General features: G+C 36.5%; 1 protein-coding gene across 2 annotated transcripts; it reads left to right on the top strand.

Moving 5' to 3' along the window:
• The first annotated feature begins 786 nt into the window (after positions 1–786).
• On the top strand, positions 787–12,291 carry LOC121420574 (polyadenylate-binding protein 4-like). Of its 2 annotated transcripts, none has more exons than XM_041615249.1 (12): positions 787–1,322; positions 2,377–2,570; positions 2,810–2,928; positions 3,212–3,443; positions 4,111–4,227; positions 5,231–5,347; positions 6,065–6,274; positions 8,256–8,406; positions 8,718–8,867; positions 9,339–9,454; positions 9,871–10,101; positions 10,744–12,291. In XM_041615249.1, exons 1-12 carry the CDS (start codon positions 1,130–1,132, stop codon positions 10,825–10,827), a joined length of 1,914 nt encoding a protein of 637 aa, XP_041471183.1. In that variant the 5' UTR covers positions 787–1,129; the 3' UTR covers positions 10,828–12,291. The 2 variants fall into 2 exon arrangements, with proteins under 2 accessions (XP_041471183.1, XP_041471175.1); XM_041615241.1 differs by having other exon boundaries at positions 9,868–10,101.
• Positions 12,292–13,478: the final 1,187 nt, after the last annotated feature.

Here is a 13,478-nt window from a genome sequence, read left to right as displayed (position 1 = left end):
GGGGACCCCCATTTTCACACTCAAATTTCCGTTCCAAGGCATCGCATTTTTGTCTTATTAATATTGAGCAAAAGAATCAAGAAAGCCGCTCCAATTAAAGCAGCATTTTCTTCTTATCGAGACAAAAGATCAAAGAAATCCGCTCCAAAGCTTCGCATATTTTTTTCCGTTACGCCCTTCCGTCCGCTTTGATATGCTACACATCCAATTAGTGGAAGATGAAGGAAATACAGAATTAGAAGAAGATATTATATACTGGGGGCTGGGTGCCCGGCATCGGAAGGGTGTACCATATGGACCCCATGGGTGTACCATCAACACCCATGGGAGGGGGAGCGAGGGAGCTAACCGCAAAATACTCTAAACCGCACCTATCACTGCTCAGTGCTGCCTAGCCTCACATGGCCATCAATGAAGTTGTAAAACGATTGCGACATAATTTTTTTGGAATGAGTCAACGGAGTTCGCTGATCCTCATTTCTCATTCATATCCCCGTCCATGCAACGTACGAAGAACCATAAGAATTGATACAGCAAATAGTCACGTCACACACCCTTGAACCGCATTACTCAGAACATGAGATTGAAATTGAGAAATACCTTCTAAATTTATCATATAAATGAAAAATAATATGAAGTTTATTATTTTTGATAATCTAAGAGACTTTGAAGGTAAGAGCTCTTTGTAAACATTTTCAAAAAGGAATGTAAAACAGAACTATATTTTATCTTGACGCGCAATAATAATTAAATGGCCATATAGTTCACAAATTCGTTCTCTCTCGTTCGTCTACACAGATTGTGGCAGAGGGCAACGAGCTGTCTCCGTACAGTTTGCCATTTTTTGCGTTCAAAAAAATAAAAAATACAAAAAAAAATACAAAATTGTAAAAAATAAATATAAAAATATTATTCTTAGCTTCTTCGTCTGTGAAAGTCTGTTGTATCTTGCCGTTAATTTCTCGTTCTTCCATCGTCTTCTTTCATCGGTTCTCGCCATATTGTCCATCGAGCGTCAACGGTTGGCCGTGGTGCACATTGACATTGTCTCACCTCTCGAGAGTCTCGTTCATTGATTCAATTTCAAAAACGAATTTAATATCATCTGTGACTCTAAAAATCATCCAAGATGCAAGCCCCAGGACAAAATTATCCTATGAATTCTCTTTACGTCGGTGATCTTAACCCAGACGTCACAGAAGCTCTGCTCTTTGAGAAGTTTTCATCAACCGGACCGATTTTGTCTATTCGAGTCTGTCGTGACATGATCACACGTCGTTCGTTGGGCTACGCCTACGTGAATTTCCAACAACCAGCAGATGGTAAGAAACTAAGAACTAATGTTAACTTTAAATAAAGAATAAGTTACATTTACAGACACAGTTAACGTTAGATCGATCTTTAGGTCCCAAAATCGATGGGGTGGCCATGAATGAAATTTGCACACACTTGATTTTGAAAAATGTTGAATCTCAACTCAAGTTCTTGTCAAATAAAAATCAAATAAAAAAATGTCAGAAAGTTATTCAATCACGAAACGATGATCAGAAGTTTCTTAAGGCATGGTCACGTCACAGCCCAAGCGTTGTTGGAGCGGTCGTGGAGCAGAGAGAAAAAATCATCACGGCTCGCTACCATTCACCATTTTCGATTTTTTTTTTTTTCATTTTTTTCCCCGATGTTGTGAGCGAAATTTGGCCCTCTTTCCCTACCGCTCCAACAACGCTCGGGCGGTGTGACCATGCCTTTAGTTCATAAAATACTGAATGAATGGAAGGTCAGACCAAGAAAAGTAAAAAAAAAATGAGAAGGGCCTAGTTCTACTTCTACTAGGCCTAGATCTAGGCCTACAAGTTTAAAATCCAATGTCATACTCATAATCGATAATTGAATTGATTTTAGAATGAGAGTATGAGATTACATAACATTAGTTACTGAGGCATCACACACACTGACAAGCTACCACTAGACAGCTGTCAGCCGTCTGTTTTGAGGAGTTTTTATTTTAACATCTTATTTTTTTCTCCTCGTACACAGACGTCTCGCGATCGTGGAGCCGCCGTAAGACTAGAGGGTTAACATTAAAAATGCAAAATCCCCCCCCCCGGGGTTCATCATTTTTGTCTTTATGCTGATTTGACTCACTTTCTTTGCAATATAAGGCGCTGTTTGTAACACAAATTTTTTAACAAACAATAATCAAGTCTATTTGTATACAATTCACATATTTGTAAATAATTTTAAAATGACAAAAAAAATGTTATTTAATAGTTACTAAGCAAGGTATATTTAATTGATTGGCAAGTAACTTAATCCTTAATTTTTCAGGAATAAACTGTTGAAGTTGAATAAATTTTCTGTTTCTTTTCCTCGTAGCTGAGCGTGCCTTAGACACAATGAACTTTGACCCACTGAAAGGTCGTCCAATACGCATCATGTGGTCACAACGTGATCCCTCACTCAGGAAATCCGGAGTTGGTAATGTCTTCATTAAAAACCTTGACAAATCTATTGACAACAAGGCCATGTATGATACTTTCTCTGCCTTCGGACACATCTTATCTTGTAAGGTAATGTATCCCATATATGTAAAACGATATTTCTAACAATGAGTATGAAGATATTTAATGTTCGTGTTTTCTTTTTTCATTTTATTATTGATTGTAATGAATAAATTTTTTCATTTATTTAGGTCTAAAAACTTTATTTAAAAAAACATGGTTAAATGGACATAATGTTAAAGTCGAGATTCATGACCAGTCAAATTTCTCATCTGACAAGCCGTTGCATTTTTCCCCATTATATTCAGGTTGTCACAGACGAAAATGGTGTCAACAAAGGTTATGGATTTGTTCACTTTGAAACCCAAGAAGCAGCCAATAAAGCCATTGAAAAGGTTAATGGCATGTTGCTGAATGGAAAGAAAGTGTAAGTAGAAGGAAATATCATCCAATCAGACTTTTGTAGAGAGCTAATCTTTTGGTGGTATTTTTCAGATTATCCAGTCTTTTGCTTGACATGAAGATAATGTAGGTACATGTAGCGTAATTGTAATGTATTTTCTCCCCCCCCCCCTCCTTTTTTGTCGCATCTCACAATTGCCTACTGGTATTAGAATATTCATGGATCCTCTGCCTCAGCTTTGACCTAATGCTAAATAATTTGTCCCTTTGTATACTTAAATATTTTTTGTTTTGTTTTTGATGTATAGGTACGTAGGTTATTTCATCCCTCGAAAAGAACGTTTGATGCAGATGGGTGACCATCAGAAGAAATTTACCAATGTTTTCATCAAGAACTTGGCCGAGGACATTGATGATACTAAACTTGCTGACTTTGGTAGCCAGTATGGACCTATCCTTTCTGCCAAGATAATGTATGACGATTCAAAGAGCAAAGGCTTTGGATTCATCAGCTTTGAGAATCACGAGGCTGCAAATGATGTGAGTTGTCTATTTTTTGTCCTTTTTTTCTTAAACCTATACATTTCTCCCTTTCTGCCCACCATCCTCTATCCCCACCTGAAAACCTGTTGCATAAAATTTTTGCCATAAAATAACTCTGGCAAACAAAATTGTGGCATTGAAAATACTAATTAAAAAAGTCTGACAAAAAATTGCCAGAGTTTTTATGGCATCAGTTTTATGCAACAGGCCCCTGGAGCCTTCCCTTCTCCCCTCCCCCCATTTACTTCATTAGCTTTATTTACTTGTAGTGTAGTAAATTAGTACTTTGTGTTTAATTTTGATGTTAATACCATATATTGTCAACTGAACTGAGCATCACAGTTAGTGTTCTATCTGTTTATCTACCCAACGTTATGTCAAAGAGATTTGGTAGGTGTGAGTTTAATATTGGTGATGGTGCTGGCCTTCTCAAGCCACTGATCTTTAGTGTAAAAATCATTAGCTCTAAGTCTAACTTACTTAAAGAATGAAAACGTTTGGGTATTATCAGCTTTTACAGTAGAGAAAGCCGCTAATCATGAAATGTATTTTAATGAGTAATGATTTTTTTAAATGTCAAATTCAAGCATCCATCATTTTCTCCTGTTCAATGTTCAAGAAATCTAATAACGTCATCTGTCTCTTTTTTTTTTCGGGTATGTAGTTTGTCAACAGTATCAATGGCTCAGAGGTGAATGGCAGGACCTTGTATGCTGGTCGTGCTCAGAAGAAGGCAGAAAGGGCTGCAGAACTCAAAGCCAGATTTGAGGCATTGAAACAGGTATGTAAATGTAAAGATAGCCAATCCTTCCTTTCCAGTATAAAAAAGAAATGGGCAAAGATTACAATTTTGGAGAAATGTATTTATGCTTTCTTTTAAAAATGAACAAAAATCTGTAGTAGGGGCAGTGATACTAAGTTATGACCTCCTGATTCCACAAATAAGAATGTGCATTTACTGATATATTCAATTCCAATTTATAGGGATTTATGGAACGGGAATTGCTAGTATGTACATGTATCAAATTAGTGCAATGTTTCCCTGAAATGCCTCCTACACAAAGGTTAATCACTAAATGAGATGGCCTATCAAGACCATCTTTGCATTTGCATTTTGCTCCTCAGACTGACTTGGAACCAATCATAAATATTCATTCAAAATTAGTGATTGATTGCTAACCTTCGTGTTACAGGGCCCTGGTAGGGAAATTATAAGACAATAGTTAACTTAGACAGGGCTCGACATTAGCAGTGGCCCGGGGCAACCAAAAATGAGAGTCGAGCCACCAAAATTTTGTAAAAGCCAACACTTGGTGGCCTGATTGGGCTACCAAAGTTTTGATAAATTGTAATGTTTTCTATTGTTTTAGGGCCACCAAGAATATGAAATTGATGATTTTGGTAGATTGTTTGGGCCACCAAGAAAAAAAGTTAGTGTAGAGCCTTGACTTAGATCATTATAGTCTTCAGTATGATGCCAATTTATCTTGTCTCTCTATGGCAGGACTATGTTTTAGAAATCACATTTCTGGCTTCATTCTGAAATGATACCTAAAGATTTCCCCATCACATGAAGAGGCTGTTATAGATTGTACTTGTAGGGAATGACACTTTTCTGAATAGCACTTAAATTATGCCGAAGTGAGACTAATCACAAAGGGCAGCAAAAAAATCAAAGGAAATCAAATGGCCTGCCATGGTCCTGCCTTTTGACTAATTTAACTCCTGTATATTCACATTGTATTTTGATTGAAGTTACTTTCTTTTATTGCCTTCGTGTGTAGGAAAGGAGCACACGTTATCAGGGCGTAAACTTGTACATCAAGAACTTGGATGATGAGATTGACGATGAGAGACTTCGCAAGGAGTTCAGCAGATATGGCACAATCACTAGTGCCAAGGTAGCCTTTCCATTTCCTCTGTCTAAGTACCTTTGATAATCTTATTATAATGCTTGACACAATGGTCATTTAGCGAGAAGTACAGTAGACTCTGTATAAGTTGACCTGCCATGAGTGGAAAGATCTCTGAACTCAAGGGCATTATTTCAGACCGGGGGGTGTTTCACAAAGATTCTGAATTTGTCAGACCATGCCAAGAGGACACGTATTACTGTGTACTGATAAATATTGCACATTGCATTTCATGTATGCGTTGGCATTTAAGTGCGACCAAGTCATATGTAAATCTTTGTGAAACCCCCCCCCCCTGATGATATGTCAAATAGATTTCTGTGGTCCCAATAGTTAGATAGAGGCAGTCACCTGTACCTCCTCTGCCATCAAAGCACATCATAGTGTATGTTAAAGTTCCATTGTGCTATTGCTAAAGTTTATGCAATTCAAACTTTATTGAAGAATTCTTGGTTTATTTGATGTAGGTAGATTTAGTTATGAAATCAAGTTTTCCTCATTTTCATTCAGATGTGAGACCATGATATTCTAGTACTGAAAATTGGTTGAATCTGTCAAGAACTATTCCAAAGTTATCATCTATTAGTTTTGTACATACATGGCCCTGGGCTTATGATTGACAATATTCAAATTCAGTATACTTTTATTAGATTTCAAATTTAACCAGCCACTGTCTGAAAACATTTCAAAACGTATGTTTCACAGGTCATGAGTGATGACAAGGCGAACTCCAAGGGATTTGGATTTGTCTGTTTCTCGTCTCCCGAGGAGGCTACAAAGGCTGTCACAGAGATGAACGGCCGTATCCTTGTAGCCAAACCTCTGTATGTAGCCCTTGCTCAACGGAAAGAGGAACGTCGGGCACAGCTGGCATCCCAGTATATGCAGCGCGTCGCTCCACAAGTCCGTGTTGGGGTAAGTTTTCTTAAAATGATCACTTTGATATGTTCCAACTACTACCTGCTAATTATTCAAACTCTGTCATTTATAATAGTCTTATGCCTTTGCTCAGAGCATGTTGTTGCTAAGAACTAGGGATGAATGATATGATATTGAAATGTTGTGACACAGTAAGGCTGCGGTAAGGAAATGGGAAAACAATCTGATTAAATATTCTGGAATTATAATAGTCTAATGCCTCTGCTCAGAGTATGCGGTTGCTATGAACTATGGCTGAAATATTGTGATGCAGGCTGTGGTAATAAAATGATAATACAATCTGATTAGATATTCTGGAAGCATTCAATCTTTCAGATAATAAAGCAGTGATCAAGACATACAGAATCTATCTAGGTTCATTTGTCTTTGCCTTGTATTTTAACTCTATCTTAATCCTAATTCTCCCGGGGGGGGGGGGGCCATAATGCCCCCCCCTCAACAATTTTCGCGATATGTCCGCTGCGCGAATTTTTTTGACCTCGCCGTTCGCTGACTTTTTACTTTCAAGTCTCGCGCAAATTTTGAGACCAATTTTGTGATGCCTGGGTACGCGGTTACGACATTATGCAACATTATGTAAGTGCATGTCAGACCTAAAATTGCTCAGAAACGCGATTTCGTGTACAAACTCAATGCAAATTGTGTATTTAGCCAAAATTCATAAATATATCATTATTTCTACTTAAACCAATTAAACTTAATTAATCTTACCTTCTCTATGATCAGAATTAAGTCTGAAACGATTTCCATCCAAAAAACAATAAAAAACAAAGTGAAAAAACAAAAAAATACAGAAGAAATTTAAAAAACAATAAAATACATAAGAAATCAATCTTGGTACCAGAATTATTTTCATTCACAAATGTATAGAATGCTATAAAGAATATTTTCACCAAAAATAGCATTCTAAGAGCTATATTTAGTGAATCAGAGCAAAAAGTATGATTTCATGAATAAATTAGCATAATTAATTCAAATAAAACAAAAAAATTAATTCAGTGAAATTTACCAATACAACTGCGTAGATTACGTCATTCTCTGCCATGCAAATTTTCGTCGTGATCGCGCAGTCCGCGGCTGAGATCTTATGCCCCCCCCCCCCCCCCCCCCCCCCCCCCCGGGAATGACAAGAATCAAAATACCCCGGGAGATTTAGGGTTGAATAGGAACACTCCAGTCCGAAAATATTAATATTTCAATAAACAGTGTAGAATTCACAGAGCAAAATGCTGAAAATTTGATCAAAATCGGACAACAAATTTTCTAAAGACTTGCATTATTCTGGTGAAACAGCTCTTGGCATGCCTTCATGAATATTCAATGAGCGAACTGAGGATTCCATATCCCCACCTGTTCTTTTGTATATTATTATATGAAATTAGGTTTATTGAAAACCTTTTTTACCAAGAACCAGAAGAATTTTGATTGACAACTGAATAAGTGCATTAGTTATTTATTGCTGCAACTTATTTCATTTTATGCAGACACATCACTTACAAGTGTATAAAAAAACAAAAAACAAATGAAGCAATTATGAGTTCATGTTATAACACAAGAAAAAGGAAAGTAGGGATGTGACATCATCAGCCCACCTGATGAATATTTATGATGGCGTGCATATAACATGTTTCACAAGATATTGCTAACCTTTAAATTTCAATAACTTCGTTATCTGATTTTGATGAAATTTTCAGCATTTTACTCTGTGAATTTTACTCATTTATTTAGATATAAATATTTTCAGCTCGGAGTATCCCTTTAAAGTAGATAAAAAATCAATTTGAAAACAATTTGTGCAACCTCCTGTACCTGAATACAAGGTTGGGTCTTTTTCGGTCTTAGGTTTTGTGCTATGTATAAATTAGTGCAAATATGTGTAAGAAAATATTTTGTGAACTTGAATAAATGTGGCACACGCCCATTCACCCCAATATTTTGTATTGAATTCTGGTAACAGCAAGCGAGCCAGCCGGTGAACCCAGTTTATCCAATGGCTGCCTACCACTATGCAGCTATGCCCCAAACTCAGAGGAACATCTTCCCTGCAGGCCAGTTAGCTCAAGTCAGACATCCAAGATGGGGGCAACAGCCTCAGCAGGCTAGGACAGGTACGGAGAATCATCAACCAAACATATTAAAGAAATGATACCAGCTAAACTATGATAATAATGACCACCTACAGGGCAACCTGTTTATAAGAACATTTTTGACCGACATTCTGTTTTCATCGTCAAGGGTTGAACCTGTAATTGAACTTTGTTTCTCCCTTTTGCTGTGAAGTGCCTTGAGCAAATATTTGAGCGGAAAGTGATCTTTATTAATCTCATGAACAAATATTATCTATAACAAGAATAATTATGGTAGTAATAGTAAAGATCAATTTTTCTTATTTTCATGTTGAATGGTGTTTCCTCAACAGCTACTCAACCCAACTACCAGACCATGCAAGGAGCTGCAGGACGTCAGTTTGGTGCCCCCAGGACTGGTGCAGCCACTGGACAAGTCCGTCAACCCTTGCCAGCAACACGTGTGCCAGTCCAGGCTGCACCAGCTGGTCAGCGTGTCGCAGGCAAGACATAATCTTTGTGTACCCCCCCCCATTCTCCACATACTGACCATCCATTCAATCTTATGTGTCTCTGTTTTACAGGATATATAGTTTCAAGGGATTTTATGTCATTAATGATGGGTACCTATTCTTCCCCAAATTGCAGTTATAATTACAAAATTCATGTTTATTCATGTTATTCCTTGGGTGTCTGAAGAAGTCTATATGCAAGTATTTCCTAAGTCGACCTTCCTGAGTCGAATACTTGCCAAATCGTAGCATTTAATTTTTTTTATTTTAGACCAGGGGGCATTTCAAAGAGATTTTTGTATGACTTAGAAGAGTCACACTTAATGCCTAGATAATACAGAACATGTTATTTGCCTAAAGTCGATTTTTCTCACAAGTCTATCAGATCTCTTAGGTCCTAGAAGACTTGACTTAGGCAGAGTTACCTATATTTAACAAGTTTTGCCATCCCCATTTCTTCAGGTATGGGAGCCCCTGCTCAGCAGCAGATGCGTCTTGGTGCCGGAGCCCAACTTGCAGCCAAGCAGTATCAGAAGTTTGCTGTTCCAAGGCAGGGCTTGCAAGGACAAATGCCAGCGGTAAATTTGATTTTTTCTTTTCTGACTCCTCTAACTTTCTGCAATAAGATTATTGTGATATCGGTGAATTGTTCTCATCCCATTATTGTACAATTTCTACAAGGTCTTATTCATTAAATAGTTAATAGACATGGCTTTATATCTTTAAATCTGTTTGTGATAAAAACACGGTTCCCATATAACTTGGAGTGACAATCACTGATGATGCTCTGGAGAAAAATGGGGTCAATATGGCACCCATATAATGCCTAGGACCACTGTTATACTTCCCAAGCATTTGTACATTGATTATGAAACATCAGAAAAATATATTTTTCAGAGAAGAGTGTCCTAGAACCTGTATGTATGTATAAGCTATACCTAGGATCAAACAGACTAGATATTCATGCATCATTAAAACGATGTTTTGATAGCAGGAATCACAACCAGTGCAGGCTCTCCTTGTGCCGGGTCAGGAGCCCCTGACTGCCCAGATGTTGGCTGCCGCCCCTGCCCAAGAGCAGAAGCAGATGTTGGGTGAGCGTCTCTTTGCCCTCATCGCAGAGACCCACAAGGAACTTGCTGGAAAGATCACTGGCATGTTGTTGGAGATTGACAACTCTGAGCTGCTTCACATGTTGGAAATCCGGGAAGCCCTGAACAAGAAGGTGGGCAACGTTTTTTCACATCACATTTCGCTATGTAACAATGTGATGGCAGAAATGAATGTTAAAAACCAAAAACTTAATACCTAATCACCTAATGTATTTTGTATTTCTCTATCCTGGGTATGGATAGTGTCAGTAATAACTTGCTCCTGAATTATCAAGTTGGAAGCTGACTGTAGATGATGTGGATCTTTATTTCTGTGTTTATTTTAAAAATTTCAAGGTTTCCAAAATTTGCAAATGGTTTTTACCAAGTTCAAAGCATGCAATCCACAATTTATTTCCTAATGTGTGCAATTGTTAAAGTCATCAAGAGTGAGAGATATAAAAAAAAAGGTATCATTAAGTTACAAAACTAAAGTGATGAGAAGCTGAATTAAAGACGTGAATAGTGAAAGACAAAGTTAAGTGTCCTGATAATGGTTTTGATACATAGTATAACTTTCTCTAATGAACTTCAAAAATATGAATGAAAACCACTTGCAAACAAGGCTACTGTCAACAGATGGGCTTTCAATAAAATCTTTAATGTTTAGTAGATATATATTTATACTTCATTTGTTCTCACACTTTATATTTGATCATCTTATTTTTTCCTTACCACCCCCCCCCCACCCCTCCTTCACACTCTTTCAAACTCAGGTTGAGGAGGCTGTTCAGGTACTGATGAACCACCAGAAGGAAGGAACCAAGGCTGCTGTACAGAACACAGTCCCTGCCCAGTAGAACATCACCCCCTATCTGCAGAATATCCCACTCCCCAAAACCTCTAAATGGTCATTATTTTGCCCCTATTTGAATAACCAACCCTAGCTTGTACAAAATATTCAGCGAAAAAAATGCTGTTAATTTGTACTCTTACGCTCCGTTAGCATGATTGGTGTTTACCTCGTGGTTAACACAATTATTGATGTATATCCAGACGAAATACTGCGAAGGATTAATCGCTTGTTGCAAAGACTATCCATCTTTGAAATAGTCTAGAATTAAAATTCACCAAATCCTGTGACCCTTCAACTTCACAATTACCAGATGGCATTACACTTGTAGGACTTTTCTCTCCAATATTTGGAGGTTACCGATGCAATGATCATCATTCTTGTAATAAAAAATAGAGAAAAAAATGCAAAAAAAAGTATGTGCTTTTCAAAGTACAAAAATACATAAAAATGGAAAACGGGTCTACGTAATATTCACTTTTAAACAAAAAAAAAAATTAAAAAGCTAATAGTACTTGTCAAATTTTAAATGAAACTTATGAACGCAAAAAATCACTCCAAAAAATGAGAAAAAAAAAAAAAAATGCAAAACTTGAAAATACAAATGTGGAAGGGGAGTTTAGGAAGGTAACCTTGTAACATAAGATTGTTTTCCTGGTTCACATTCAAGTGTGAACATGAAAACAAATAAAAATGAAAAAAAAAAAAAAAGAGCAAAAGAAAAAAAATATATAGTCAACTTTAAATCTGGTTGATGTGCATTAATCATATTTTAGGAATGTATTGCATTTCTTTCTTTTTATTTATACTTTATTTGATTTATTCATGGTAAAAAAAAAAGCATTTATTTACCTAGTCACACTGTTATGCTTCACCGTCATGCAATTTGTGTCGCGGGAATTTCACTGAAAAAAAAAATGTTGTTTGATTTAAATTACATTCAGGTTTGATGTAGTGTGTTTGAGAATTTAGGCTAATAAGATTTCAAATCAATTTTCTTCCTTCATTGTCAGTTATATGTTCTCACATTATAGTTTGGATGAAGTGCCTTTCTCTATGATGTAGTGTTTTTTTTCATTCATGTAAATAAGTTACTTTCTAGATCCCACTCTTTTCTGCTCTTGCTTTTCTTTATTGCTTGTGGTTATTTCTGTGTTATTGTTATTTTTGCATGCTGTAGAAAAGTTGCCCAAAGTTAATAGAGTAAATACTTTTAACTATAATGTGTGGCTCAATAGTTCAAAATATTGCAATTAAATATCCCCTTTGGCATTCAAAAGGTAATTTTAACAGATATCACCAGAAAAAAAAGTTGACTGAAACATAAAAATCTACAAAATGCTGGAAAAAAAATATGTAAATGGACACTAAAGCTGGGCAAATTTTGGTATTTACAAGATATCAACCACAGGAGATTTATCCAGTCATGTGTTTCATTAAAAACTACAAAATAAACTTGGTTCTTACTCTACAACAGGTTGTTTGCGTCTTTATTTCTTGTTATCTGTATTCATTGGCTTGGTAACAATAGCAGAGCTGCCAAGTAGTACTGATTTTCAGTATTCAGTACTGAAAAGTGAGAAAAATACTGATAGTTTAATGTAAAATACTGATAGTTTAATGTAAAATACTGATTTCTAAAGTTTCAGCTTTATGTGTTTTCATGTGTTTTTTTTTTTTAAATACTGATTTCCTCACTGCAATACTGATTTTCAACTTTAAAAATACTGAAATGTTCATTTTCAGGTAGGCAGCTCTGCAATAGTTTCCAATAGAAGGCAGTCGCCAATCAAGTTCTTGTTACATGTACATTCTGGTTAAACCCGACCAGGAACCAATCAGAATTGTGTTTTCATGTGGTATTTTTTTTAAATACTGATTTCCTCACTGAAATACTGATTTTCAACTTTAAAAATACTGAAATGTTCATTTTCAGGTTGGCAGCTCTGCAATAGTTTCCAATAGAAGGCAGTCGCCAATCAAGTTCTTGTTACATGTACATTCTGGTTAAACCCGACCAGGAACCAATCAGAATGTTGCTTTCATGTATGCAATCCTTTGCAAACCTTCATGCTATGGGCACCAGGTGCCTTTTCATCAAAACCTTATAGAAGTCTTTTTTCATGACTAACTCTAAGAGACATGATACAAAATTTATCATGCATGTTTATGGGAAATAAACCTATGACATTGTGGGTTTGATAATCTTGTTATTTATGACTTGGGAGTCGTGCTTAAATGCTGACACGCACATGACTTGTAATGCACAATCTTATTAATACACTACCCCTCGTCCTCTCGGCATGATTTGACCAATGTCTTTTCTACCACATCAAACTGGGAATTTAAGTGTGATCTCCATCTATGAACGAACGATGAAGTATGTGCTATTATTATGTCAGAGTGTGGAAGTGAGATCTTTATTTTACATATGACGTTTAAAAACGTAAATTCATCATGAGAGTCAAATGCCTAAATGATCAATTGGGCACTCCAGCCTGAGATGAAGTTGACTGAAGTAAGAGTATAAATATAATTCTTGGAACAATTTAGTTTGCTTGAAAACAAGAAATATCAAAGATAAAAGATCAATTGGGGGAAACAAAGTTAAGAGCGTCTGACTGTTGCTAATCATTAATATGTGATGGAGAGACCTCC

This window comes from Lytechinus variegatus, chromosome 1 (assembly GCF_018143015.1).
Source record: "Lytechinus variegatus isolate NC3 chromosome 1, Lvar_3.0, whole genome shotgun sequence".
Taxonomy (NCBI): Eukaryota; Metazoa; Echinodermata; class Echinoidea; order Temnopleuroida; family Toxopneustidae; genus Lytechinus; species Lytechinus variegatus.
The sequence above is the reverse complement of the archived record's forward strand: the minus strand, read 5'-3'. Positions and strand labels throughout refer to the sequence as shown.